This window comes from Scleropages formosus, chromosome 6, assembly GCF_900964775.1.
Source record: "Scleropages formosus chromosome 6, fSclFor1.1, whole genome shotgun sequence".
Lineage (NCBI taxonomy): Eukaryota > Metazoa > Chordata > Actinopteri > Osteoglossiformes > Osteoglossidae > Scleropages > Scleropages formosus.
In genome coordinates this window covers 23,831,736-23,858,615 of record NC_041811.1, presented here as the reverse complement: position 1 = coordinate 23,858,615, position 26,880 = coordinate 23,831,736, and the positions used below count along the sequence as shown (strand labels likewise).

The window sequence follows — 26,880 nt, the reverse complement described above, 5'->3', positions numbered from 1 at the left end:
TTTTTATGCTCTTAAAAGTGAGCTGCAGTGAAGTATTTGAGTTTTATTGCCAGTGTGTGGACTCATTAGCCTTTGCCCGTGAGTCTTTGAGCCTGTGCGCACGTATCTTTTGGAAGGAAGAACCTGCAGCTGCGGCTTTATTTGTGCATGAGAGGTGTGTAATGTTGCTGAAGACATGGCCTTCTCTGTAAGAACTGTATTGCATTTGCAGTTCTTATTTTTAAATGGGAGACAAAAGGACTAATTTTCATGTATTAATATGTAGTGTACCTTGTTTGTACCTAGGACTTTTATGAGCATATGTAATACAAGTTTGTGTTGCTGTATGGTTGAGTGACCCATTCTAAGTAGTGTATTTAGCAGTGTAAGTCACTTTGAATAAAGTGTGTGGGCTGATAACACTACATAGAGTTCACTGGAAGTTGCTTTGGAGAAAAGCATCTGCTGAATGAATAAAAAAAAAAAAAAAAAAAAAACTTAAATGTAAGTGAAGGGAGTACTTCCTGGAGCCTTCTGAATGATATTACAGTATGAAACATTGTGGCATGTTGTTACGTTTCAGCATACATCAAGCCCATTGTGCTGTTATCTTTATTGAAGTGTTGCATCTTAAATTGTATTTCTACTCCCTGCTCTCCAGACCACATCCCGGAGGACCTGCGCGACCCCTTCTACACGGACCAGTATGAGCAGGAGCACATCAAGCCCCCTGTGATCCGGTTGCTGCTTTCAAGCGAGCTGTACTGCAGCGTTTGTGGCCTCATCCTGAAGGGGGACCAGGTGGCCTCTCTGCAGTCCCACCAGGCTGTGGTGCAGGCTTTGTCCCGCAAGGGCATCTATGTCATGGAGAGTGACGACTCGCCCGTCTCTGAGGCTGACCTAGCCTGCACACCCATCAAGATGGTGAGTGTCCAAAAGGACATTATTGTCCTTCAGAGTGTTGAGGCTGTTTAGGGAGACCATAAAGACATCAAGGAGATGACCATAATTTAATTGCTTGGTAAATATTTGTACATTACCCAACAAGATGCCCATAGAGAGAGCATTTCTATCCATCTTTGGGAATTCTGTGAGTTCCTTCTTCGCTTGGTGTTTTTGATGGGTCAAAAGCCTGCTCTGTTCAGCATAACCCAACCTGCCTTTCTAGTTCAGTTGTTTCAACAGGTCATATGTAACCCAGCACTTCCTGCTGTAAATGTCTTATCTGACAGTAATGTTACCAGTAAAAGCCATGCTTTTTTCATTGTACTGGAGGGTGATGGTATTCAATTTTTTATTTCTAACTTGAAGGAATATGAAAGCTAAAGCCATCTTTCTTTGGCTACTTAATGGTGGTGATTGAGTAAAATGAAGCTACAGGAATAACAAAGGGAGTTACTACTGCATGTTATACAGCTTGAAATGTTACAAGCTCAGATCTGGCTAAATGTATCACTCAGGGTGATTATAGCAGGGCCTCTCCTAGGACTCCTAGTGTAACCACCACTATAAACTTAATCTGCTATACATCCTTTTTCATCTAAATGTATTCCCTCCCACCCCTACCACATTAATGAGCTGATTTTCAGGTAAAGAATTGGAAGGGTTTCAGTTTGAACTGCACTATGTTTTGCCTTGTGCTTTGCATTGAGAACTCTGTCAACTCAGTTTCCTCTTTGATTGTCCTGATAACATGGAGCCAGATTGGGTGTCATAAAGCCGTTCTGTGGTTTAAGGGTTATCACACCTCCTTTACAGTACTGCGGTTATTCTTGATAATCTATGTCCAGTGAGTGTATGTGTTTGTGCAGTGTTAACTTTACAGTTATTGTGACTATACCTGTCAGTCTACTGGAAAATAGCCAGTGGAGGAAGCCATCTGCCCCATATTCCCCCAGGATGCATCCTGTTGCCAATTCAGCAGCAGTCACCAGCGAGGTGTTGGCCTTTGTCCATGAGCAACCAGCAGGGATATCTCCCCTTTGCTTCTGTGTGCATCAGCCCCCCAGTGAACCCAGCTTTCAGTTGGGCTGTAGAGTCTGCCTTTTTCGGAGGATAGCCAATGAAGGCTCTTCGGACCCAAGGCCTGTTTGTTTCCAGATAACCAGGCAGCTTCACAGTGATTTGTTGGCCTGTGTTTTGCATGATCCCACTTCTTTTTCCTTTACCATGTCAAAGGTGTACAGTGAAACAGTAGTATTCAAATGCCACTGTATTTAAATGTTTGCTGAATGGAAATGAATTAAATGACCTCAGTATGCAGGCCAAATAGATGTATTTTTGATGTCTTGTGCTATCTCTCTTTTCAAACACTAATTCAGTTTTTTTGGATACAAAAAATTAGCTGAATGCTTTCAAAACTTAATTCATTGTAGTTTGCACTTGCAACACTATAGCATTTTGAGGAAGATTAACTTCCATATAGAATGGTGTCTGTCAACCAGCACCTTGTTCTATCCCGGTTTGTCATGACCCTGTTGCCTGTGCTTTATGGAACAAACTCATTGATCTTGCAGAAGATCCATCCTGTTTGTTTCCTAGATCATCCCTATCAATATGGGAGAATGTTGTAACTGCCACACAACCTTCTACAACCTTTTTTTTGTTGGTTTTTTGCTTTGCACACATTTTTAGATGTATTGTACTTGTTACAGTTCAGCCTTCATCTGGTTTGATATGATGTCTGAGAACAGCTGCTGGGACAGTTCTGGAAGTAGCACTGTGTCTCTGCTGCATTTTAACTGGAGATTGCTGTAGACTGCCTCCAGCCATGCTCCTTTGTGTATTTACATTTCTCATGGCGCCAGGAGCCGCTGGGTTGGGTGCAGTCGTAGACTTTTCTGCTGCAGCAACAGACGACACAGGCTGTATAGTCTCGCTCCCTGAAATGTCACATGTATACTGTAACTGAAATCAGGTGGTTTTGTGAGACCTGCTTCGCACTCCTTTCCTCCTTTCCACCCTCCCACCTCTTCTTGCACTCCTGCTGCCATGGTAACATGGAGCTAAGGGCGGATTCTTTTCCCAGTTATTAGGCTTTCTCCCCTTGGTGGAGTTGTCCCATTGACTGGGAAACCTTCAGCTGCTGCTGAGGAGTCCCAGTGTTGGCAGATGTTAATCTCCAAGCCCAAATCCCCCTTCTAGATGATGGTAAATATGCCCTGAACGTTGTGCACAGGTCAACGTGGGCCCTGGGGGGCTCACGGGCTGGCTGGTTTCCATGCCAACCCTTAGCTTTTGTGCTGTTTTAGTACTTGTATGGAACGATAGCTGTGTCAGAGCAGCAGCTGTGGGTAGAATCTGCTGTACTGATACTGATGTGCTGTGGACTAATAACATACTGATGAGCTATTGTCATCCATCAGTGTGTGTGAAGTGTGTGCCCTTTATGAGCATCACTCACGATCATACACTTTAAATTGCCAGTTGGCATTGTATCATTCTTCACTGTCCTGTAATTCTGCAGTCCATTTTGATTTCTCACTGTAGTTCACTTTCCTGCATTGGATGAATGTGAAAAGAATGGCAATTCATGTAATTATTAACAGGAGCTGGAAACACACAGCAGTGCATGGTGTAGTGGTTAGTCAGGTCACTTTGAAGGTTCCTGGGTTCAGATCCCCACTCATGGTATAGTGCTCTTCAACAAGGTACTCACCCTGAATTGGTACTTAAAGTAAAATAGCATCGCTATTTACTGGGGAAAAAACTTTCTGTGTGTAATTAATTATTTAAATACAGGCAGTCCCCTGTATTACAAACGAGTTCTGTTCCTCAGTCTGTCTTTGTTGGATTTTGATGTAAATCGAAACAGTTAGGTATGGTTGGTATCTAAGGTCACTTTGTCAGATGTTTTGTCTTGGTATATTGTGTATCTTTTTATGCATAAACATTAAAGAAACACTTTTGGATACATACAATATAATACAACATAGTGTAATGATAAATGTAACTACAGTATTTATAATAGAGAGACATGTAGCAAGAGATAATAAATGTTATTACTGTCATGGAGAACAGAGGACGTGGGGGATGCTGGATCCAGTTGCAGGATCCTTTATTCAGAATCAAAGGACTGGACGTGTTCTTGTGGTTGGGGACGGGCGAATGGTTGGTCGATCTGCGAACTGAGCAGAGGCGAGGATCCGAAATCGTGGTTGGGGGACAAGGCAAGTGGTCGTTATCAAAGAGATGTGGAACAGGACTGGGGAAGGATAAGAGACAGGACTTGGAGGAGCAAAGCGAGGTAGGTTTGAGAATGTAGCGAGGACGGTTGTCTGAAGTGTGATTCTGCAGCTGGGGAGAGGTTAAGTACCTTTTATAGCTAAGTGCTCTGACTGAAGCTGCTGGTTGGGGTGTGGGCGTGGTCATGACAACTACAGGATTTTTAATAGTGTGTGTCTGTGTGTTCACGCTAAACATTACAAACTTTCCCAATGGTCTTTGTCATTCCCCCTTTCACTTCATTATTTCCACTTTAGTTTCAATTGTGATCATTTTCCTTTTCTTGGATCCATCACAATCGCTTGCATCACATTTTCACTTTGGTGCCATAGTTAGGGGGGTAAAAACAAAAAAAATTAAAACCAAATACAGTAACGCATGATATACTGTTAACAGCAGTGTGGTTTGACTGAAAAGGAGGTTTCTGTCCTGCCTTAGACTCGTGCAAAGGCTGTAGACACGCAATGTTTTGATTCGCGTCACAAAGTATCGTCTGTTTGTTGTTGTGCATTGTATGTAACTTGAATGTTTACTAAAATAGACTTCATTATGAAGTTTTCATTTGATTGTTACTTAAGGGTGACAAATTAATTTCTGGTCAGTACGGGGGTGGTTCGTAACTGAGTTGTATGTAAGTTGAATGTTGGTAACCCAGGGACTGCCTATGGTGTTTTTCAGGGGAAAAAAAAGCACAAAAATCAGTTACTAGCTATAGTTCTGATATTCACAGATGATATGGTGATATAATGTGTTCCATTTGCTTTGTAATGGCTTAACTAGTAATGGAAATGCGTCCTGGGTGAAAGCAGGTATTTTCTGAAAACTTATTTAGCTAATGCTTTTCTCTAGAGTAACTTACAGTGTTATGTATATTTACCCATCTATACAGCAAGAGGTGGGAGTTCATCTTGGGTCTTTCAAGGGCAAGGTGGCAGCTCTAAGCACTTTTATACTTGCTGCCATTATCAAAATGAAACACTGGTTGATTGGTTGAAATTTCATGCAAAACGTTTTAGCGGACAAGTATTTTAAACGCATGCAGTTGTGAAATAAATCCATGTTTTTTGGGGAAAAAAAACTTGATTGAGCTGTGTTGTGGACTTTGAAAGGTACACACAAAAAGAACCTGTTGTATCGGATCTGTTGCAGCCATATCTCACCTGCCAGTTCTCCCCAGAGAATACAGCAGGGTCAAAGCACCATGAGGGGTTTCCCTGTTTCACTGTGCCATCAGAGGACCAACTTCACAGTACTCATCTGACCCCAGACACAAAGGGGATAAATGTCAGGAGCAGGCGAGGTGAATGAGAGAACAGAACTGTGCCAATAAGTTATCACCGTTTGATTATCTGCCCCAAGAGGGTAAACAGGCTCAAAACTTTTTTTCGTATGAGGGACACATCTGCTTATTTCCCAATGACAATGCGTTAACCACCAAATCTTATCCCTGAGGTAGTAGTGCCTATACATTGCTGCCTGCCTGCTTTAAAATGAATATCTGCTGCTCCCCTGTGCTGAGTGCTAACTCAAGGTCAGAATCTGCATTTGAAACAAGGGTTTGCAGTGACATGTCTGATGGACTCTAAAACTAGTAAATCACAGGGATTTGCAGTAGTCGGTGTTAGGTGTATAATCTTTTAATAACACCTCTGTCGCACAGTAAATGGGGTTCAGTGTGACAGTGAATTATAAGTCTCTTGTTTGTGGGGAGGGACTTTTTTTAAAAAAAAAGAAAAAGAAAATGCAGCCGTAATCCTTCTCGACAATATCCTCCTGTAACATGGGCTTTTTTTACAATTTATGCTCTTGTTGTTGCCGAATTTGGAGAACCTTCGTTTGTCAGATTTATTTTTACACAGAAGCCTTTCCATGATCTCTGATGATACTGCTCAGGAATTTGCAGCACATTTGTGCAGAAAATGGCTGCTCTGTTGGGTTTTTTTTTTTTTCTTTTTGAGGTGGGTATTTCTTACTTTGGAGTTCTCACACAAATGCATCTCCCTATTAGTTTCGTGTATTACATCTAAATCATTAACATATGAGCCAACATATATAGCATCATAGACTTGTCACCTTAGTATGAAGGTGTCTACTTCAAATCTCTCTTCTGCTATACTAGCTTTTATGAATGTACGTATGTTGAATTACTACATTACAAATTCCCTGTGTTGTAAGCAGTTAAATTATTGAAAAGTTCAGTATCTAAAATTGTAAAACCAAATGGACAAAGGTGTCCACTAAATGAGGGTTTAATATTAAAGTATTTTGGTTCTTCTAAGGTCACAAATCCTAAGAAACTTTTGTATTCTTCAATGAATTCATTCATTCATCTGCCTGACACTTTCCTGAGTGACTTATTATGTTTGACTTGTGTGTAAACACACACACAGTCTGGAACTGCTAGTCCCAAGCCAGGTCGCGACGAACCAAAGCCTAACCCGGCAACACAGGATGTAAGGCTGGAGGGGGAGGGGACACACCCAGGACGGGATGCCAGTCTGTCACAAGGCGCCCCGAGCGGGACTCGAATCCCATGCCTGCCAGAGAGCAGGATCCATCCAAACCTGCTGCATCCCCCCCCACCCCCGAGTACTTTTTTTAAATTGTTTCAAATCAGGTTATATGGTGTTCTTAAGGTACTGTCGCTGGGATGGGATTTGGAACCCTGGGACTTTTATTGCAAGGTGACTTACATTTTCCCCGCATCACCTCTTGCCCTGAATGATAAACAGAAATGTTTCAAGCAGTAAATTGGTTCTTGTTTCAGAGCTCTTGATAAGTTTGCAGTTAGTTTTTTTTTTTTTTTTTTTTTTTTTTTTGCAGGGCTGTTCACAAGTTCTCATCAGTGTTGAATGGATTTTTGGGTGACGTCTATCCAGTTATTTATAATAATGTTTAACAAATAGCTAATAAGGTTTAAAAAAAAAAAAAAAAAAAAAAAACTTTCATTTTGGATCCATTCCAATGAGAGATGTTTCTACCAAACCATTACATTCCAACTTAAGTGTTTGAATATGTGTTTGTGCTGGTTATCTTTAGCAGGAGGACAGATTTGGAGCAGTTTTTGCTTAAATATCATAGATTAATATAAATGGGAGCATAAGTTGTATTCCATATTTAACATCTTAAAAATGATGATAGGCAGTCAAGCAATTAGGGTGGGCACTGAAAATTGTCAGTGATATATTAATGGACATTAGCGGGGTGATGACTATATTCCAGAAAGACCTACACTTTTTCTTTAATGTCAAACAACTAAATTATACCCCTGCTTTTTGAAATAGGCCCCTGGGTTCTGAACTCTATCTTCTATGTTGCTGGAGATAATCTTTGTCGTTAACACCACTGGGGTGTTTTCTGTAACACATCTTGTCCTTATTCACAGTTGGAGAATGAAACGTGTATTAAATGTGTACTCAGTTTGCCGATGCTTTACAGAAAGTCTGCTGACAATGTATATGTATTAATCTCTCAGTAATGTACTACAGTGCTAGTTATCTGTGGATAGGTAGGTGGTGTAATGGAAAAAAGTCTACAGATCAGTGGCAACTTAGTTGGTGTTCCAGAAAATTATGGATTGCTGTCTGCATAGGCTCTTGGCACAGATAATAAAATACAGAAATAATGGAGGTACATGAATTGCATTAATGAATGTTGCAAAACACCATGTACAGTGGCTGTCCCTGTTATGTGGGGGGCTGGGGGATCAACACAGTGGGTTCAGTCTAAAATGGGATGTAACCAGGTGTGCATGTGAAGCTTGTGGATTTTGACACCATAATACACAAAATAATTTGACATTCTAATGAAATGTACTTTATACCTGCTAATAAATATTCAAGGGGGAGATGATGCCAATATGAACTATACGGTTCTGAACAGCAAGGTGCTCCTTGGTTATCTGGGGTATCGTGAGTCACCTAGGAGAGGACTGATGCAGGCTCACTTTCTCAGTTGGTGGAAATCAATTTATGTATATTTTGGGGGGTGCCTGTGTGAAGCTGAATCTGGTCAAGCCATGTGTAAAATGCAAGTGCATGGTGTACATCGTTGGTCCTGCAAGAACCTTGAAGGAGTCCTCTGTTTGTAATTTTGTCACATCTTTGGTCTCTCGGGGGCAGTAAAATGCTCTTTCAGCAACTGTATCTGTTGTCCTGCCATCTCCCAAAGCTTTTTCTCGTAACTGGCACTACAGATCACACACTGGCTGTTGCTGGAATTGACACTGAACCACGCCTGCTCATGTCAGAGGACAAAAGGGTGCATCTGACAAGCCCAAACTCCTTCTATTAACCAACACCTTTCTTTCAGTATGTTGCTAAGGGAAATAGTTCTGACATGACTTCTTTTCCTTACTAGCAGAATGCCAAAGAGTGCTTATTCAGAGCACTATTTGATATGGTGTAGTTGTGACAATTTATGTAATTCCAAAAGAGAATATTTACAGGGTGTATTAAATTCCTGTCCGTAATCATAAGTGCTGTACCCTCTTGACATTTTTCCCTAGGCTTGTTATGGTTTTCTGAGGATTGTCATTGAGGACCATGCTCTGTTTCTGGCTTTTACGAAACATTGCGTTGTGAATTGATTGTTACCTTGCTGAGTGGTTGTATAATGTGGTGTCACAAGGTTAACTCCTATCCCACAGGGACTGCAAAAAGATGCCCCCCCCCCCTGCAGCTCTCTGCTAATCAGTTCATACAGTCGAGCCTCTTTGTGGATTACTGTAGGGCAGGGCCTGAAGTTTAGTCTCCTCCCTGCCAGTCTCATTGGGCAAGGACACTGCTGGGTGTGGCCAATCAACTACAAACATTGCAGTCATGTGAGATGGTCAGTTTATCTTTCCACACATGGATGTAATAAAGCCCTGCATCCTTCTGGGACCTCAAGCTTCTAAACCATCAACTAAGACTGATAAAACTGTCAAAATATAAAGTTATTGATTTGTGACAGCCAGATGAGAGTTACTTCCATGGTACGCTGGAGTGTAAGTAGTGTCTGTCTTTGTAGTTACAGCATACAGAAGCTCATAACTTGTGGAGTCTGCTGTTTGGCATGAGAAATGTATGGGTTAGTATTTTCAGGATATACTGGTGGAGGGCTTTCATTTTGCTTTCATAGTGTTCATCCTTGCTGGTCTCCAGCATGTCTCAGACTGAACTGTGGTCCGTCGCTGAGTACTTCCTGTAACGGTTTTCCTCCTTCTTTCCCGAACAGAGTGCACACATAGCCATGATTGATGCCCTCATGATGGCCTACACTGTGGAGATGATCAGTATTGAGAAGGTGGTGGCCAGTGTCAAGCGCTTTTCAACCTTCAGTGCCTCCAAGGAGCTGCCCTTCGACCTGGAGGATGCAATGGTCTTCTGGATTAACAAGGTGTGTGTTCTGACAGTGTCAGTCAAGGATCACCACCAGGAAGTGTCTGTTCATAAAATGTGTAGCTTTAAATGTAAAAAAGCTAATGATTAAAGTTTACAACAGTGCAGGAGTTGGTAAATTCCATTATAAGTAGTGTATCTAGCAGTGTAAGTCACCTTGGTGAATAAAGTGTGTGGGCTAATAACACTACACAGAATTCATTGGAAATCGCTTTGGACAAAAGCATCTGCTAAATAAACGCAAATGAAGTAAATTACTTGGAGAAGCAGTAAAATCCATTTAGTGGGTTTTTCAAAACTATTTGTATGTGGAGTTCGCTGTGTTGAATATCCTAAAATGACCTTTAAGAAGGTTTGTATTATGTGATGTGCTTAATTGTTAAACATGTCCATCTATGAATAGCATTACAGATTTGAAGATCAGCGTGTTAAGTAATGCTGGCTTGCTTTGTAACCTAGGTATCTTGGCCATCCTGAGCTTGTATGACCTCAACAAGAATATATAATCCCCTACAACTCTACCTTCTCCACTCATTCTCCTCTGTTATACCTTTTGGAGCTCTAGGCTTCCAGCAGCTCTCTGTGTTTTGACAGCAAGCTCCTTGTATTTCCTTCCAGTGGTCCAGAGTTGGACTCTAGGCTCAGTGGTGACTCAGCAACCCTGTGGGGGGATTTCTTTGAATCCATCAGCCATCAGGGCTGAAACGTTGCACCAAACCACAGTCTGGAGCTGTAATGCATTGTTTCAGATGCTTGCTGAAGTACATTTCATTGTGGGTGGAACAGGACCCTCAGTGATTTTTCTGACTGCTGTGTTGTGTGTGAGCTGCCTAAAGATGCAGGCTGAGGAACTGGTGTGAGATCCAGACTAAGCTAAACTGTTACCTTTGGGCAATGTTTTAACTTTTTTCTTGGTCACTGTCACATTTTCTAACAAGAGTTTGTGGTGAATGTTGCAGGTGAATCTGAAGCTGAGGGAGATCACTGAGAAAGAGCTGAAACTGAAGCAACACCTACTGGAGTCCCCCAGTCACCAGAAGGTACTGGCACAAACCTGCATCTTGCCAGTCTGTGGTGATCCATGTAGGCTGAGCTATGTGTACAATCTGATCCTGTCTGGTGTGTGATGGGTGAAGACACCCTCCTGATCTTTATACCATGGCTGAAAAGGATCCTGCTTGAGCCTATGTCCCTCTTGATCTATATCACCTCTTATGTCCTCATATACGTTGAAGGGTATTACTTGCTCCATAATTGTGTTTTAGACTTAGAAAATGTATGTAAAAAAATCTTAGCATTAAGTAGCTAATGTAATGTGGTTCAGTGTTCCTGTTTAATGGCTCCTCTCAAGGAAACGATGAGTGAATGTTACAGGCCAGTCATGCTTTTGACCAGTCTTCCTCCTTACACGCCCACGTTGGCATGCAAACCTTTACTTCTCTGATGTGCTAATGTATGCTCGTATTATCTCTCTTAACTGCATGTCTCGGATATCCTACGATCCCTATAGAATCCACCTTGGACCCAGATTACCCTTTCAGATGATTCATCTGCTGATATATGTCCATTTTGTTTTCAACTGTTGACCTGTGCACTAACCCGGAAATGGATCTGATCCCATTTGTTTGCATCTGACCTTTTTGACCTCTTTGCTGCTCTTCCTGTGTTGTCTCCTCCTAAAACTCCTACCCTGCTACTTGGATAGTCTCCCTCCAAATGGTATTGGAAGCTAGTACCTGTAAGTTGACTTTGAGCTCTTCCTTTCTTCCTGTATGAAGGCATTCCCTCTGTGCTCCCACTGTGTGTCCATGCGTGCCTGCAGCCATAGCTCAATACTGTGTGAGCTGCAGTCAACCAGTGCCTCCACTCACTCCCCCTGTCACTGGTGAGTGTAGCATGGTGGGAGTAAGGCAAGCAAGGAGCTGGATCAGAAGGCAGGAAGTTCAGCTGCGGAACAGCTGCCACTTTTTTTTTTTTTTTCCTCCCCCCCCCCCCCCCTTCTCCAGGAATTACAAATCTGTGCCCCCACCCAGCCCTGTCATGGTAGAGGGAGAGCAGCTGCATAGTTTATGCACTGATCATGCCACACCCAGTCCAGCATGTGGTACCTGAGCCCTACAACCCTGCACAGGCAACCTGCGCCTGCAGTGTAATCTCTTCGGTTTATCTTTGGCCTTATTTTGTCTGTGCCAAAGTGATTGACAGCACCCCTCTCTGTCTGTGTCTGGACCCTGTTTGTTTCGTCAGCCTGATTTCATGCACGCACTGGCCCACTGCATGCTGGAGCCGGCCGAGTTCTCCCGCGTGGTACGGTACACCTTCATTACGGCCTTTTAGTCCTGCGCCAGTCATCCTCGTAGTCCTACTGCCCTCTGGTCCTTCGATGCTCCTCTGTCTCAGTAGCTCCTCTCTTCATGCTATCCTGCCACTGTAGTCCTTTGCTAAACTCAGTCATCCGCCTCCCACTGCTGCTTCCTCTGCTGTAGGTTTCGTCTGCTGAACCATAGAAAAGACTAGATCTTCATGCCACAGCTATAGTTGTTAGTGGTAATTGTTCAGTAGATGTGATGTGCTCCTTTCCACTTTTGTCGTACCGATTCCCCAAGTCAAGCAACAGGTCATGTGTTACTGCCTCTGTTTGTCACATGTCACTCAGAACCCAAGGCTTCCTGTAGTGTTCCAGCACTGAAGCCTTTCTGCATGGCCGCAGTAGATGGAAATGGCTTGGCCAGCAAATGCTCCTATTCTGATGTTTTGCAGCATTTGGGCTCTGCAGGTTGGCGCCAAACCTAATTGGTATTCACAACCATGGTTGTGTGGATTGAAAACATGCGCACTCACACCAAAAAGAGAGCCGAGTGACTGGAACGCAAATGAGGCCGACGCACTAACTGTTGCCCGTACGCAGGCAGTGCTTGTCTGCTATTTATTTGGATGAGTTTCTGGTGCTCGCTGATTTGTTTGCACAGTACACTCTGGGCCTCTGTGTTCACTGGTATGTCTATGTACTGTCAGCTCATCTTTTTCAGCGCTCATCAGAACTTGTCACCCTGCTCACTCAGGGCTTAGCTGGTTCATCCAAGGCCTGAGAGGCAGAGATGACACACAGGCCTGCTGCATGGGCAGATTGCCATCTTTAAGGGGAGAGGGGGGGCTGGAATAGCAAACATGACAACCCTTGGAGACAAAGGGTGTTACTGGTGTAAGCTGTGTCACTCTGAGACCGTGCCAGATGAATGGTGGTGTCCTGCCAGCTTCAGTGGAATGCTGTAAAGCCCTGTCCACCCTGGTCTGTCTGATCTGTGTCCATTCCTACACTCAGGTGCGGTACCGCAGGGACCACCTCTCCGGCAGGCAGCTGCCCTACTTCCCTCTGTTAGAAGATCTGATGAAGGATGTGTGTGACGGTGCTGCCCTGCTGGCTGTGGTCCATTATTACTGCCCTGACCACATGAAGCTAGATGGTAGGGATACCTGTGTGTTTTATATTTCTGTGTAGAGAATGTAAAATTAAATACGACTTTACATAATATAGGGTGTCACTCTTCCTTAATTTTAAAACAAATGTTTCTTGGGTCACAGTGTCAAGGAAGATGATCTCTGTTTCTATCAGATATCTGCTTGAAGGAGGTGACCTCAATTGCTGACAGCCTGTACAACATCCAGCTCTTGAAGGAGTTTGCAAATGAGTACCTTAACAAGGGCTTTTACCTGACCATCGAGGACATGCTGTATGCTCCACTTGTACTCAAGGTCAGGCTCTTCACAGCTTCCATTTCCTCAGTCTGCTTTGTTATTGGCTAGTTCTCCTAACCAGAGGAACCTTGGTACGTTTATATATAGTATAGTGCTTCCTGTGCTCACAGCTGGTGTTTTGACTGCCACCCAGGCTTAGTGCCTTGCTTACGGGTGCCAGGGAACTGTCTTACAGGCTTATGTGCGTGTACACTTTTAGTCTCCACACTGCTGCTTTTGGTCTCCACACTTTCGTTCGTTGCTTTGGAGAAAAGTGTCTACTAAATGATTAAATGTAAATGCTAACCACTGCCCGTGCCTTCCATCCTCAAAACTCTTGTTTCAGCAAAATGTCATGGTCTTCATCGCGGAGCTGTTCTGGTGGTTCGAGGTCGTCAGGCCTGATTTTGTGCAGCCCAGGGACTTGCAAGAAATCAAAGACGGTGAGGCATTATCGCGTTTGCTGTGATTCAGCCTGGCCTTCCACAGGTGTCAGTATCATTTCCCTTGCTCTGTACTTCAGTTTCAGGGTGTTCAAATTGAATTGCAAGCAAGATTGTCTGTTGTTGCTTTCATGACTTTGGTTGCCTACCAAGTTACCTGAGAAGGATCATTTCTGCTTTGGCTTTGCAATGAAAGGTTGTTTTAATGTATTCAGTATTCAGGCATGTTTTCATTGTGTATGTTTGTCACACCCAGAGTCAAACAAAAATGCAGTGTAGAATTTTTGAAGTTGGACTAGAATATCTCTTCTCCTCACTCACACAGCAAGAGCCATGGTGCAGGCCAAGAGTGCTCGTCCTACAGTACCAATCTCCAATGCCACCAAGCGCAGCTTTCTGGTCACACCTGGCTCAGGCGACACCATGGCAAGTGTGCAGAGCCCAGACATTTGTAACAGGTAACAGGCCTGTCTGAAGTGTGATACACTCAATGTCCACCTCTTTCTGTCCTATGTGTGTTCGGTGGCGCTTATGTATATAGCGTTGCTGTTTTCTTTGGCATGTGCATTAGCCTAAGCACAACAAAAAAAATATATAAATCGTGTTTATGAAGTAACATCTATACATTTTAAAATATTTACTTCATAGCTACATGTTGACTGTGTTTTCTTCTTCCTTTGCCACGCATGCTATCATAAATTTAGCAGAAGTTGGATTTATGCTGCATTTATGGTTTTTAAAGTCTTGACTTTTTTTTTTTTAAAAATTAGTCCTTTGCTTTCACCTGGACTGTAGCCTTAATTTATTATGCTGAGAAGTAAAACCTAATGATCCAAGTACACTTGGTGCTGATGCTTCCTTCTGCGGAAATGTACTCATGAGTATGAAGGAGGATTTGAGTTTACTTTGGTATTTACAATTCAACTAATGAGCCATTTTCGTTTTTTGTAGCCATGCTTCATTTTCAGAATCCCCTTTGTTTCCATATAGCTGTGGCAGTGATTTGTACAGCTCTTTGACCCTTAGTTGTTTCCCTGTAATTGGATTGATTTAGTTTGAAGGAAAAACATGCCTGTTGTCATCTGACAGGATTATCCAGTAGTGTGCGTGCGCATTTGCTTCTGGTTATCAAGTCACATAACGTAACACTGCCAAAATGTTGTTGTCAGTTACACCAAGACTCTGTGGAAAATACCATGATGGCTCCTGTTGCGGGGACAAAATATTAGAATATTAGTCTGTATATATGTATGTGTTGTGAGCAGACCTCACAAGTCTCATGCAGTTTGGCTCTGTATAATTTTGCTCTTTCTTGTCCACTTGATTCTGCATGTTATTTGATTGCCTGCATTATAAGATATGTCTTTCTTGGAGGGATATCTGGGGACATTATGGTGCAGACTGGGTAGGGAATTCCATCTCAAGCCTGGCCCTTCTGATGGCATCACATCACATGAAGGTGATAAAGGGCGGTTATTCAGCTGACAGCATAAAGATACGCTCAACCTCTGCTTTTGGTCTGAATGCTGAGAATGTAGTAAGATGTCTTTTAATGACCTTGTACCAACAGTCTGATTCCAGGCTGAAGATTTTTTTTTGGTCACATTTTCAGATAGGCTGTCTGATTTCTTTTCCAGCAATAAAGGGAGTCCCGCCCTAGGTGCTTCCCATCCACTGCTTCCCCTGAGACAGAGACAACAGAAGTCCTTACAAGGAGAAGAAGCTTCCGGTAAGAATAGAGGCCTGCAGTCAGTGCTGCCCTCCAGGGGCCAGGGAAAAAAAAAAAGAGAGAGCTAAATACAGGTGTTCCCTGATTTACAATGGTTTGACTTACATTTTCCTTTGACTTTACAATGGTGAGCTGGTGATGGACATTCACTAGAAACTGTACTTCAAATTTTGAAATATATAGGTGTGTATTAAATGCATTTTCGACTTATGATATTTTTGACTTATGATGGGTTTTGCAGAACATAACCCCCATCATTAATCCGGGGACCACCTGTACATTATACACATCCAAGAATCACATCAGGCTAGTATGTTTTGGTTGTTGGAACTCAGCAGTTCTGTGTTTTAAATTTCAACAGCTCTTAATAGGTTTTTAAATAATTTCACAGCAAGCATGGTGTCTATGGGACCTAATGTTTCTATGTTATCCTCAAGTGGCTTTTTTTAAGACACATGGATAAAAATTTTACAAACTCATCCTGACAGGAATTATGAAGGTTTTACAACAACTCTTTGACAAAGGTGGGTAATATTTGGAGGTACAGCAAGTAATGCTGGGCCCTCATACCTTTAGGACTCTGCGTTCAGAGTTCATATCCATTCGCTCTGTGTAGATGGGGGTTTCTTCCGGGTTCTCCGGTTTCATTCCATAGTCCAAAGAGGTGTTGCAGCTGAACTGGTGACTCTAAATTGCCCTTAATGTGAGTTTTTGTAATTGTGCTTCAGTGGCCTGGCTTCCTATGTAGGGTGTACACCACTTTATGCTTTTATATTCCCCAGTATTGGCTCTGAACCACAACGGCCCTGTACTAGACATGCGCTGTTTCTGAAAATGAATGAGTGTATGGACAGAGTTCTAGGAAATAAGTGTTATACATGATGATTGGCTAAAGATTTATCCGTGTTTCAAAAAATTCTTCCTGTGCTTTTACATAGGGTATCGAAACCGCTCCAACTCCCTGACCCGAGTGGATGGCCATCCCAAGGGTGCTCTGCTAGCCTGGCCAGACAAGAAGCAAAGGTGGACCTTGTTACTTTACCTTTTTCTAAAGTAATATCTGATTATTGACATTATACCAGTTTTTTTCCTTTTTTATTTATTTATTTATTCTTTCTTCATAGAAATTGTTTAATTTCCATACAAATCTGTCCAGGTTTATGATACTTGCATCTTCCAGTCAAGTATGCAGTGGTAACAGTGGATCTTCTAAGGTGTGAAGTGAATAAGCCTCTGATGCTTTGCTCTATTGGTTCCCCCCAGGCCGATGTCCCAGCCCACTCCTTACGCCACGGACAGTGATGCTGACATGGCCTCAGGTGACAGTATCAGCTTGGCTCGCTCCATCAGCAAGGACAGCCTGGCTTCAAATGTAATCAATGTCACTCCAAGTCACCAGTCCGGAGGAACCTTCGTTCACGTGGGCCCCCGCAGGCCCAATGGCCAGGGCCCGCTAGGCCGTGCTAGCCCTAGGGATGAGGAGGAAGAGGAGGAGCTGGTAGCCATCATCAGATCTGAGAAAGGCCCTGGGCGGGAGGACCCTGACCTTCAAAGCATGTCTCTAAAGGCTGCAAGGTCCCGGTCTCCCCGGCGGAGGCAAGAGGAAGTTCCTGCCGAGCCCCAGGCCGATAGCTTTTACTTAGAACCACTGATGCCTGCACTTTTGAAACCGGCAAAGGAGAAGTCTGTAAACCCAAACAAAGAGGAGGAGTGTGGAGAAGGGAGGTCACGAAGCTCCACAAGGAGAGCTGGTGAAGGGCCTATGCTCTTCACCAGGAAGAAAGTCTGTTCAGCTGGCCCCAGCCGTGACCTGAACCGGACCTTCACACCCATCAGCAGTACAGAGTTCGTCCCAGCAACGGAATCCGTAGAGCTGCCTGCAGAGGGTGGTTCCGATGGTGCCTTTACAACAGAGGTCACCAGCAGCGTGGATTCTGCATCTCGGGAGCAGTCCTGCGGATTCTTCCTGCACACCTCTGACTCCAGTGACAAAGTACCCCTAGCAGGCCATGTAAGGAGCAGTCCCTTCTCCACTGCTTCCCTGGCCTGGGAGGTCAGCAAGGACTCTGACTCCGAGGTAGCAGACATGGATGAGGAGGAGCAAGACCCGGAGCTGACCCCAGCATGGCAGAAGGCCTTGGGTGAGGGGGAGGAATCACTAAAGCTCCAGGAAGACATGAAGGTGAGGGAACATGAGGACAAGGATGGGGGGAGTGGCCGCTCTAGCCCCTGTCTTAGTACTACATCACAGGCCAGCAGTGTGGCTAGTGGCAGTGTACGCATGACCAGCTTTGCTGAGCGCAAGCTGCAAAAGGCCGGCACCCATGATGGACGGTCTAGTACTAGTAGCTCCCAGAAGACCACACCAGATGGCTCAGAGAGCTGCCCACTGTCCCTCACCACATGGAGGATGCGGCGGGAGCAGAGTCCCACTCTGGCAGGTAAAGATGGTGCAAGTGTGTTGGCCTCAGAGTTGGTGCAGCTCCACATGCAATTGGAAGAGAAGCGGCGTGCCATAGAGATGCAGAAGAAGAAGATGGAATCACTGTCTGCCAGGCAGAGGCTTAAGCTGGGGAAGGCTGCCTTTCTGAACATTGTTAAGAAAGGCAAGAGCGACACACTCCCCCAGCCCTTAAAATCAGATCACTACTCTAAGGAAGAACAAAAGCTTAATGGAGAGAAGGAGTCATCGTCCAAGGATGACTCTTGCGTAGATGCCTTGAGAGGTAGAGCCAAAGACAGGGAGGGGCAGGAGGGTAAGGCTGCTGTGCGGTGGAACATGGACTCTCCACCATCCCCCTGCTCCCTAGAAATGGACAACAAGGCAAATGGTGCTCTGCTACTGGATGATGGTGCACCAGAGCCAGACCTCAACGAGTGTAACCGCTCCATTGAGATGCTCAACGAGGCTATCAATGCCATCCAACAGCAGATGATGCAGCTGTCTTTGCAGCAGGACCTGCTAATGAAACAGAACATCCAGTCCCCACCCAGTGCCCCCCATTCTCCCTCCCCAGTGTCTGCCCCTGACTCTGTCTCTGCCAGCCCCTTTGCCAATGGAAAGAATAATGGCCCCGAGCCCAAGATCCGCCCTGCTGTACATTTTGTGGAGCCAATCTCCACGTCGGGCTCCTCTGTGGTGCGCAGGCCCCCAAAACTGAGTTCCAGCCGGGGGCCCCGGTCAAAGCCCATTGACCTCAAACTGTCCAAGGAGAATGGGAAGCCAGTGTCACGGGTCATCACCCCTACGCAGAGTGTGGAGACCCTCCCACACCTGAGGCAGTTCCCTGGGGGCCGGATCCCCAAGGGTGATACAGAGGACAGTAGCTCTCAGAGTGTCCCTCCTGCAGAGGCAGTTAGCACCCTGGAGAGAGGCAACTTTCGCAGTACCACCTTCCGGCTTCATGATGAAGCTAACCAACGGACTGTTGTCCCCAAGGAAACGAGCAGTATCACACAAGAGCCCAGTCTTGAGGAGTATGTTTCCAGCACCCCGAAGGAGCTAAATACTTCAGAGAGCTCATCAAAGGAAAACATGTCGTGTGAGGAGGTGTCCAAAAGCAAGGCCCACCTCATTGAGGTGGATCTGTCCGATCTAAAGGATCCATCGGAGGAGGGTGGCTCTGATATTCAGGACATAACAGCCGATGCAACTGATGGAGAACAGAAGTCTGTTTTGGGTTTCTTTTTCAAGGTACAGTGAGTTTGTGTCTGTGCTATGCTGAGGTTGTTCAAGATCACACTAAATTTCACACATTCAATGTGACCGAGCACTGCTCAAACCATTGTATTTAGATTAATAATATTAAATTTATTAGAGGCTTTTCCCAAAGTGACGTACAATAGTTATCTAGTATTTAGCGGACTCCTTTGTCCAAGGTGACTTACAGTGCTAGATACAGTACACTAAACTATGTGTAACACAGACTGAGATGTAGGTTGCTTTGGAGAAAAACATCTGCTAAACGATTGAATGTGAATGTAATAAATGTAGACATTCACACATTGCAGGTAGTTTTAATTCCCCAATACACCTGAAACACATCTTTAACTGTGGGAGGAAACCAGAAACAGGCGTGTTTGCTTGTACAGGACGAGCAGAAGGCCGAGGATGAGCTGGCAAAGAAGCGCGCAGCGTTCCTCTTGAAGCAGCAACGAAAGGCTGAGGAGGCACGCCTCCGAAAGCAGCAGCTGGAGGTGGAGTCAGAGCTAAAAAGGGACGAGGCCAGGTACTCCATCTGCAGCCCAACTAAACCTGGATATTGTCAGAGCCTGTAGTGTAGTGGTCAAGGCCTAATGGAAGATCTGGTTTTGTATACAGCGCAATTCTTCAGAAAACTATCAGCTGTACAAATTGGATAAATTATACAGTTTTATGCTGTGCAAATCACTAATGTAAACAAGGTTTTGCCTTTTTAAATGATTAACAGTAGAAAAGGGTGGGACTGGAACATGGCAACATAGCGATTGCCAGTACATCAACATAATACAGTACAATGACAAAGGGCTATAATATATCACAGGTGTGATCACGTAATGCTGTAAGAAATTCCAGAATGTCCAGATGATCCAGCTTTTGGTTGTTAATTAAAATCAATTGCATTGATAAGCATCTCTGGGTTCTTTTAGACGCAAGGCAGAGGAGGACCGGATCAGAAAAGAGGAGGAGAAGGCACGACGGGAGCTCATTAAGCAGGAGTACCTGAGGAGAAAGCAGCAGGAGATGATTGAGGAGCAGGGTCTCTCTAAACCCAAGACCAAGCCCAAGAAACAGAGACCCAAGTCAGTCCACCGGGCAGAGTCCAGCAGTGACACACATTCCAAATGTTCCTCTACTCGTAAGTGTCTTCCACCAGTACTTTGTAACTTCTTCCAAGTACTGTATTGTACAAGTCAGCTTTTTTCTCCTCATACACTTGCTGGAAAAGAGCTTTTTCATCCATCAAAAGGCATTCAGTTAACAGGTGTGTCACTGTTCTAGCTATTATGCAGGAGTTCCCAGAGATGTGGGACACCTGTGGTTCTTTGCTTTCACTCTTGGGTCCAATTCTTCCCATATGTGTATTTCCCCAGTGTACTCAAACTTCTCTCTGGTAGTGTAAGTCTGTAAAACTGACATGTTGAATTTCGGGAAATGTTCTAAGGGTCTGAGTTTTGTTGTTTTTCTATGATGCTGTGCTATGACATCAGCATTCAGGGAGGCTGATCAGACTAACATCAGTGGGAATGTGGTGGCGCTTCAGTGCGGGGACACCTTGCCACATTTTCATGACTTTCAAAGATCTACCTTTTGTGTGTATGATGTTGGAATAACTTTGTATTCTTGTTATTGATGACTGGTCTTTTTCCTTTTCTTACATTGTTTGAAATGCTGTATGCTGTGGCAGTTTCATGCTGTTAATTTTAGCACTGGATTTTCCAGCTGACAACTTGAGCAGTGCCCAGTCTGGCTCCAGTCTGTCCTTGGCCTCTGCAGCCACCACTGAGGCAGAGAGCATCCACTCTGGGGGGACAGGGTCCCAGCGGTGAGCTTCTCTCTGTGCTGCTTAAGTGTGTATGAACGTTTAACAGTTTACAGACCAAAGAGCATGCGCCAACAGACAATGAGCACAGTGGGTTATATTGTGTACAGATTTTTACTCCAACCACAGAAATGTTTAAAGAGCGTTATATGTCATACAGGTTTATATATTTCCATTTTCGTCCTTTACTTGTCCAATACAGGGTTGCAGTGGTCTGGAGCCTATCCTGGAAGCATAGGGAGCAAGGCAGGGTACACTCTGGATGGGATGCCAACCCATCACAGGGAAATCTCTCACTCACACACACAGCCAAACGCTGTGGGCAGTTTAGAGTTACTGATTCACATGTCTTTGGACTATGGGAAGAAACCGGAGCACCCGGAGGAAAGCTACACAGACACGGACAACACACAAATTCAGGCTGAGGCAGATTTTAACCCATAAAATACTGTGCTGCCCATGGTTTATATATTGAAAACAGTCCATAGAGCTGAAGCAATTTACAGAAAACTGAGAACTGTTAGTCTGAAGCTAATGTAATCTTCACCAGATGGATAATGGGTATTAATGTTGTGAAACAGTGAGGTAGGTATTTCTTTTATAGCCTAGGTCTTCTCTTGTTCCTTGCAGTTTATAGGTTGTAACTATTCCAGTGTAGCTCTTAAAATCCAAATGCAGACAAATTATTTGATTTAAGAGTTTACTCTTTACTGGTACATTTCTGTAAGAGGTCAGAACTCGGCAGTCCTTGATTAACCAAAATGATTTTTTTTGTGGTCCTTTAAGTGAAAATAGCATCTGGGATGCTGTTGTATTTTCACCACTAGAATACTGTACATTTCACTTGATTGGTATTAATTTGTTGATGGAAATGAAAAGTGACACCTTCTCAGCTCACACGTTGTTTAATGTGGTTTGAGTCATAGTGATTAAGTAAGAAAGATGCCCTGCAGATTGGGAGCACCAGGGATGAAGTTCTCTGTTCCACAGAATCCCATATGTTGGTACCAGTTAGCAGACAAACCTAACTCGCGTTGTCCCCATATGTGTGATGACAGGGGTGAGTCCGTTGAGTCCTTCCCAGTGCTGAGCCGCAATGCCAGCCGGAACACAGAGCGGGACTGGGAGAATGCATCCACAGCCTCCTCTATAACATCTGTAGCAGAGTACAGCGGTGAGTCATGTCAGAATCTGCCGTTCTGTTTCTTTCTGTGCCTGATGAGCTCAAGTTTAGGGATCTTATTTAAGATCAGTAAGGCACCTTTCTCATAGGCATTTGTTGCCATCCACAGAAACACCTGACACAAGTAATACGCATGATTTTATGAATAGATGATTTTGACTAGTTAAATCAAATTGTGGCTTTGGAGTAAGCGATTAAATGTCACGAGAGTACATAGCTAGATTGCAAAAATCATTCCATTTCATTCACTTCTGTCAGGGAATACATTTTGATTACAGGTACTTTAAACGATTATTGGACAAAAGTAAGTATGGAAAGAGTTGGCAGTTTCTTTAGCCACATCTTGGCATCATTGCAGGTGGACAGTGCAAGCAATTTAGTGTTCACTGTCAGCTGACCTTGCCTACGGTACATTTTAACACCACATTGCGGCTTTGAAGTACACCTTGTGATAGTCTTGATGAATTCAGTTTCTGATACGGAAATTTTATTTCTCATTATTTTGAATGGCGGGAAATAATGTGTTCCCAGCCTACCCAAAACCCACGAATTTTGCCACGTGCTAAATTTCACTAGAACACAAAAACACCTATATAACTGTATATCGACCCATGATATCAGCACAATATCAGACATATAAATTTCCATTTATGTTTATTAGCAGATGCTTTTCTCCAAAGTGACATCTCTGAAAGCAATGCAGTAGTGCATTATATGTTTTTTCCTTTTATTATCCTGCTTTTAGACCATACTTAGAAAACCAAGGGCAGTTATCTGGAGTTAACTGCTTTGGGATAATTCCCACATTACTTTTTAATTGACCAGTTTTCCTCAAAATGAGCTATAAACCAAACTGGTCCTCTGAGAATGTCGTGTTTTGGACACTATTCGGATAAACTTTTTGGGGGTGGGAGGGATTTTTCACTTTATGTATTGGGTTTTAGTTTAGCCATGTTAATGCGATAAAACTGCTGCCCCAGTGTTCATTGATGTAATTCAGGCAATCACTTATTTTTTCCTGCAGGTCCAAAACTCTTCAAAGAGCCCAGTGCTAAATCAAACAAGCCAATAATTCACAATGCCATTGCCCACTGCTGCTTGGCTGGGAAAGTCAATGAACCACAGAAGAATTCCATCTTGGAGGTGTGTAGAACGCTCACGTTTTCTCTTTACTCCTTTTCTTTAATGGGCTAAACGGTTCTGCTTTAACAATAAATGTACACCTCTATTGGTTGGTATTTTCCTGTATTGTTTGTAGTGTTCGGAGTATTAAACTGTTTTGTTCTCTGTTTAGGACAGACGCTTCACTGGTTGAGTCAAGAATTGAGTGATCTGTGATCACATTTGAAAGATTAAAGTATAATTCATGATTTAAGGAAAATAATTTCTTGGGTGCAGGAACTGGAGAAGTGCGAGTCGAACCACCTGATGATCCTCTTCAGAGATGGCGGCTGCCAGTTCAGGGCCCTCTATTCGTTCTTCCCTGATACGGAAGAGATCCACAAGCTTACTGGCACTGGGCCCAAGAGCATCAGCAAGAAAATGATCGACAAGCTCTATAAGTACAGCTCGGACCGCAAGCAGTTCACAGTCATCCCGGCCAAAACTGTGTCGGTCAGTGTGGACGCGCTCACTATCCACAACCATCTGTGGCAGGTGAAGAGGCCTGCGGCACCCAGGAAGAGTGGGAAGTGAGCTTGGGACCATTTCCCCCCGGACAGGCTGCGTTGACATCCAGGAGAAGTCGCACACTTCAGTGGTAGGGAACATAAGAGACCAGCTGTGACACAAGCATGGGCCACTGGCTAAGAATCCTGAGAACAATCAAGTCCCATGGATATGGTTTGTCACCAGGCTTAACATGCGATCTGGATCTTAATGTGAGCTGTTCAGGGGAGTGGGGTATCATTTATTTATTTTTATTTATTTTATTTATTTCATTCTCCCCAAACATAGACAGGCCTCTGCATGTGGGGTTCACCCCCTTCCCTATTCAGTTGGTTACTTTTTTTTCTTATTTTGGTGGTCACTTAGACCTGGCGTGCAGTAGAGGCAAATGACTCGGGGGGGACAAGTGCCACTCTGTCCGCCACCTCAGAGATCTGTCAGCATCTCTTCTCAGCAAGACACAATATCTTTTACTCCCGTAATCTCACATGCTGCAAATTGTCACATCTGGTCCTGTCCGATGTCCTCCCAAAACTAAAAATACATGCTGCTCAAAACTCTTAGCTGTTTTACTGAGAAGAGTCAGGCCGCATCATGCAGGCAGTTAGGCGTCACGGTACTGTTGTTTGTTTGTTTATTCAGCTCTTTCACTTAACAGCTTTGAGAGGATTTTTAATAAGTTCTCCTTTTAGACTTGATTTAGGTACAAAAGGGATGAGTAAAACCATTAGATTGTGGTTTTTTTTGTATGTGGTTTGAAGACAAAGCAGATGTGTTCATAACATAAATCTGTTACAGTTTACCATGTTTCCTGCAGTTGGCACAAATGTCCTGTCAGAAGGTGTACTCAGTCATGTTTTTACTATCATCATGCAATGTAACCATAACCAGCGTTGGGCTTTTTTTTTCTTTTTTTAAATTTTAAACTTTCATTTTTGTGAGCACCATGCTCTTTTAGGAGGAGTGTGTTACTTGATTCTACTGGGTGACAGTATTTAATATATTCCCAATGGCTAACACACTTTGGGTCGTCATCTGATTAACTCACAAATGCAAACACTAAAATGAAGACAAGCACTGAGACACGTCTTCTCTGTTATGCCTCACAGTCCAGCATTCACTTGTATTTCCATGACTACTCCCAATTTTAACTGAAAAACAATGCAATCTGAGGCTCTTTAAACACTGGAGTCCACACTGCTCTAAACTGAGAGATACCTCCACTGCAGAGAGACAAGGCACCAAACCAGCTCGAGAGCCAACTCTGAATCAGGGCAAGCTGAACGTCTGCCGTTGCTACTGCTGTACTCTCGTATTTCCCAGACAGACTAAGGAATGCTTTAGAATACTTGACAATATGATTTGCTGAATTTTGTACATATGTTCTCAATAGCAGTTTTGTACATAACGTATGGTTTATGTTGACTGAAGGTTAATATTGATCACATTAGGATTTATTTCATTACCATGCTTTTCATGCTTGTGCTGTTTCTTTAATATTATAATACCATATATTTATTTTAAAGAGAAGCACTGAAATTTAATAAACATTACAAGCAAAATCATTGAATCCATCCTTTATCTTTCCCCTCATATTCAGTTCCTCCATTTTCTACATCACTCACTTCTGATTTCATTGTTTTACACAACAGAGTGGTCATCTTAGTAATTTTTATTTTCACGGTAAAATGAGCAGTTGAAAATAAGACATGCAAGTTTCCAGTAAATGTGATTGACAAGTCCATTTTACTCTGTTCTCAACTGTAACTCAATAATATGCAATATAAGCCCTGAAAAACAAATACACTACTTAAAGTATGTTCTGTATCACCTTTGATGTAAATTAAACCCACTGTGATCAGCATCTTAACAGTGGACTGATATACTGTGCAGTAAAATATTCTTTTAAAAAGCTTCTTTATTAGATTTTTTTTTTTTTTTTTTCCCCTCCCCTAGGTGTTTTAATAAATGCGTTTCTTGTTTGAGGAGAAAGGAAAAATCAGTTATTTTTCTTGCTAGCGGAAAGGCCTATATGAACCAAAGTCGACCAAACAAAATACTCCCGTAAAAATCCTTAAGTGTCACAAAAGTTGATGGGTCTTCACCAAATTAAGCTCAGCAGCTATGTGTGTCTGTATGGTGGGCTTGTCAATCACTCTTTTTCTGGAAGCCCCACCAGAGGATAAAGTAAGCTTTGTTTAAGAGACTCCAAGCCATCCTGGGAGAGCCCATAGAGTGTGTGTGTGTGTGTGAGTCAAAATGGTAACTGTTAAGTACAAAGTTACAAATTCAAACTGTGACAATCACATTAGAATTTGTATTTTTAAAAAAAAAAAAAAAAAAAATCATGGAGATGGATGACTTGTTTAGCAGTGTAACAAACCTGCTTGCTTGCTCTTGTACTTCATCTGCAGGCTGGTGTTGCTACAGTTGGTGCTTTATTGTGCTTAGCAACTCGGTTATGGCATCATGGCTTTCAAGTTCAAAACCCACTTGGAAGGAAATTGTTCCTCGTCAGATCCGATCTTCCCTCTGGACTAATCTCTTTGTACCATGTTTTCAAATACATGCTTCTGCCCATTGTTACAGTTTGATGAGGATGTCTTTAATATAATAAAGACAGTTTCTTCTATTACATTAGCCATTTCATGGGCCTTTGTCAACTTATGTATGTGTTTAACTGGACTGCTGGAATGTAAGGTTGGCTTTTTTTTTTTTTTGGGTTCAGGGACAGGTAGTGAAACATGTGTCTGTGTGTATATATGTATATATATCATATTTTATATATACACACACATATTGGGTATTTAATTTATTTGGTTTGTTTCTGTTGTTGCATACCCCAGTGTCAGCATTGCATAGATGTCGTAAAGACTAAAAGCAACATTTTCTTTAAGCCCTAATAAGATTGGTTCATTTGTGCCTTCAAACAAAACTGTTCAATTGTATTCCATTTCAGCTTAAAACATTGTGCAGCCTTTTAAAACTTGTTGCTTTTACTCTTACAGCAATTCAT

General features: G+C 43.2%; 1 protein-coding gene across 3 annotated transcripts in view; it reads left to right on the top strand.

The window, feature by feature from the left end:
• Nucleotides 1-26,113, top strand: part of LOC108935267 (calmodulin-regulated spectrin-associated protein 1-B-like) — a 38,474-nt gene extending 12,361 nt beyond the window's left edge. For 2 of the 3 annotated variants that reach the window (XM_018753758.2, XM_029252792.1), the window contains exons 3-19: nucleotides 641-903; nucleotides 9,421-9,582; nucleotides 10,544-10,624; nucleotides 11,290-11,322; nucleotides 12,907-13,048; nucleotides 13,198-13,337; nucleotides 13,666-13,762; nucleotides 14,088-14,220; nucleotides 15,400-15,491; nucleotides 16,430-16,514; nucleotides 16,755-19,185; nucleotides 19,584-19,720; nucleotides 20,121-20,329; nucleotides 20,914-21,016; nucleotides 22,072-22,187; nucleotides 23,221-23,339; nucleotides 23,595-26,113. In XM_018753758.2, the coding sequence (XP_018609274.2) occupies nucleotides 641-903; nucleotides 9,421-9,582; nucleotides 10,544-10,624; nucleotides 11,290-11,322; nucleotides 12,907-13,048; nucleotides 13,198-13,337; nucleotides 13,666-13,762; nucleotides 14,088-14,220; nucleotides 15,400-15,491; nucleotides 16,430-16,514; nucleotides 16,755-19,185; nucleotides 19,584-19,720; nucleotides 20,121-20,329; nucleotides 20,914-21,016; nucleotides 22,072-22,187; nucleotides 23,221-23,339; nucleotides 23,595-23,891 (4,640 nt within the window). In that variant the 3' untranslated portion in view covers nucleotides 23,892-26,113. The remainder of the gene's footprint in view (nucleotides 1-640; nucleotides 904-9,420; nucleotides 9,583-10,543; nucleotides 10,625-11,289; nucleotides 11,323-12,906; nucleotides 13,049-13,197; nucleotides 13,338-13,665; nucleotides 13,763-14,087; nucleotides 14,221-15,399; nucleotides 15,492-16,429; nucleotides 16,515-16,754; nucleotides 19,186-19,583; nucleotides 19,721-20,120; nucleotides 20,330-20,913; nucleotides 21,017-22,071; nucleotides 22,188-23,220; nucleotides 23,340-23,594) is intronic. The other variant, XM_018753767.2, reaches the window with a different exon arrangement.
• Nucleotides 26,114-26,880: the final 767 nt, after the last annotated feature.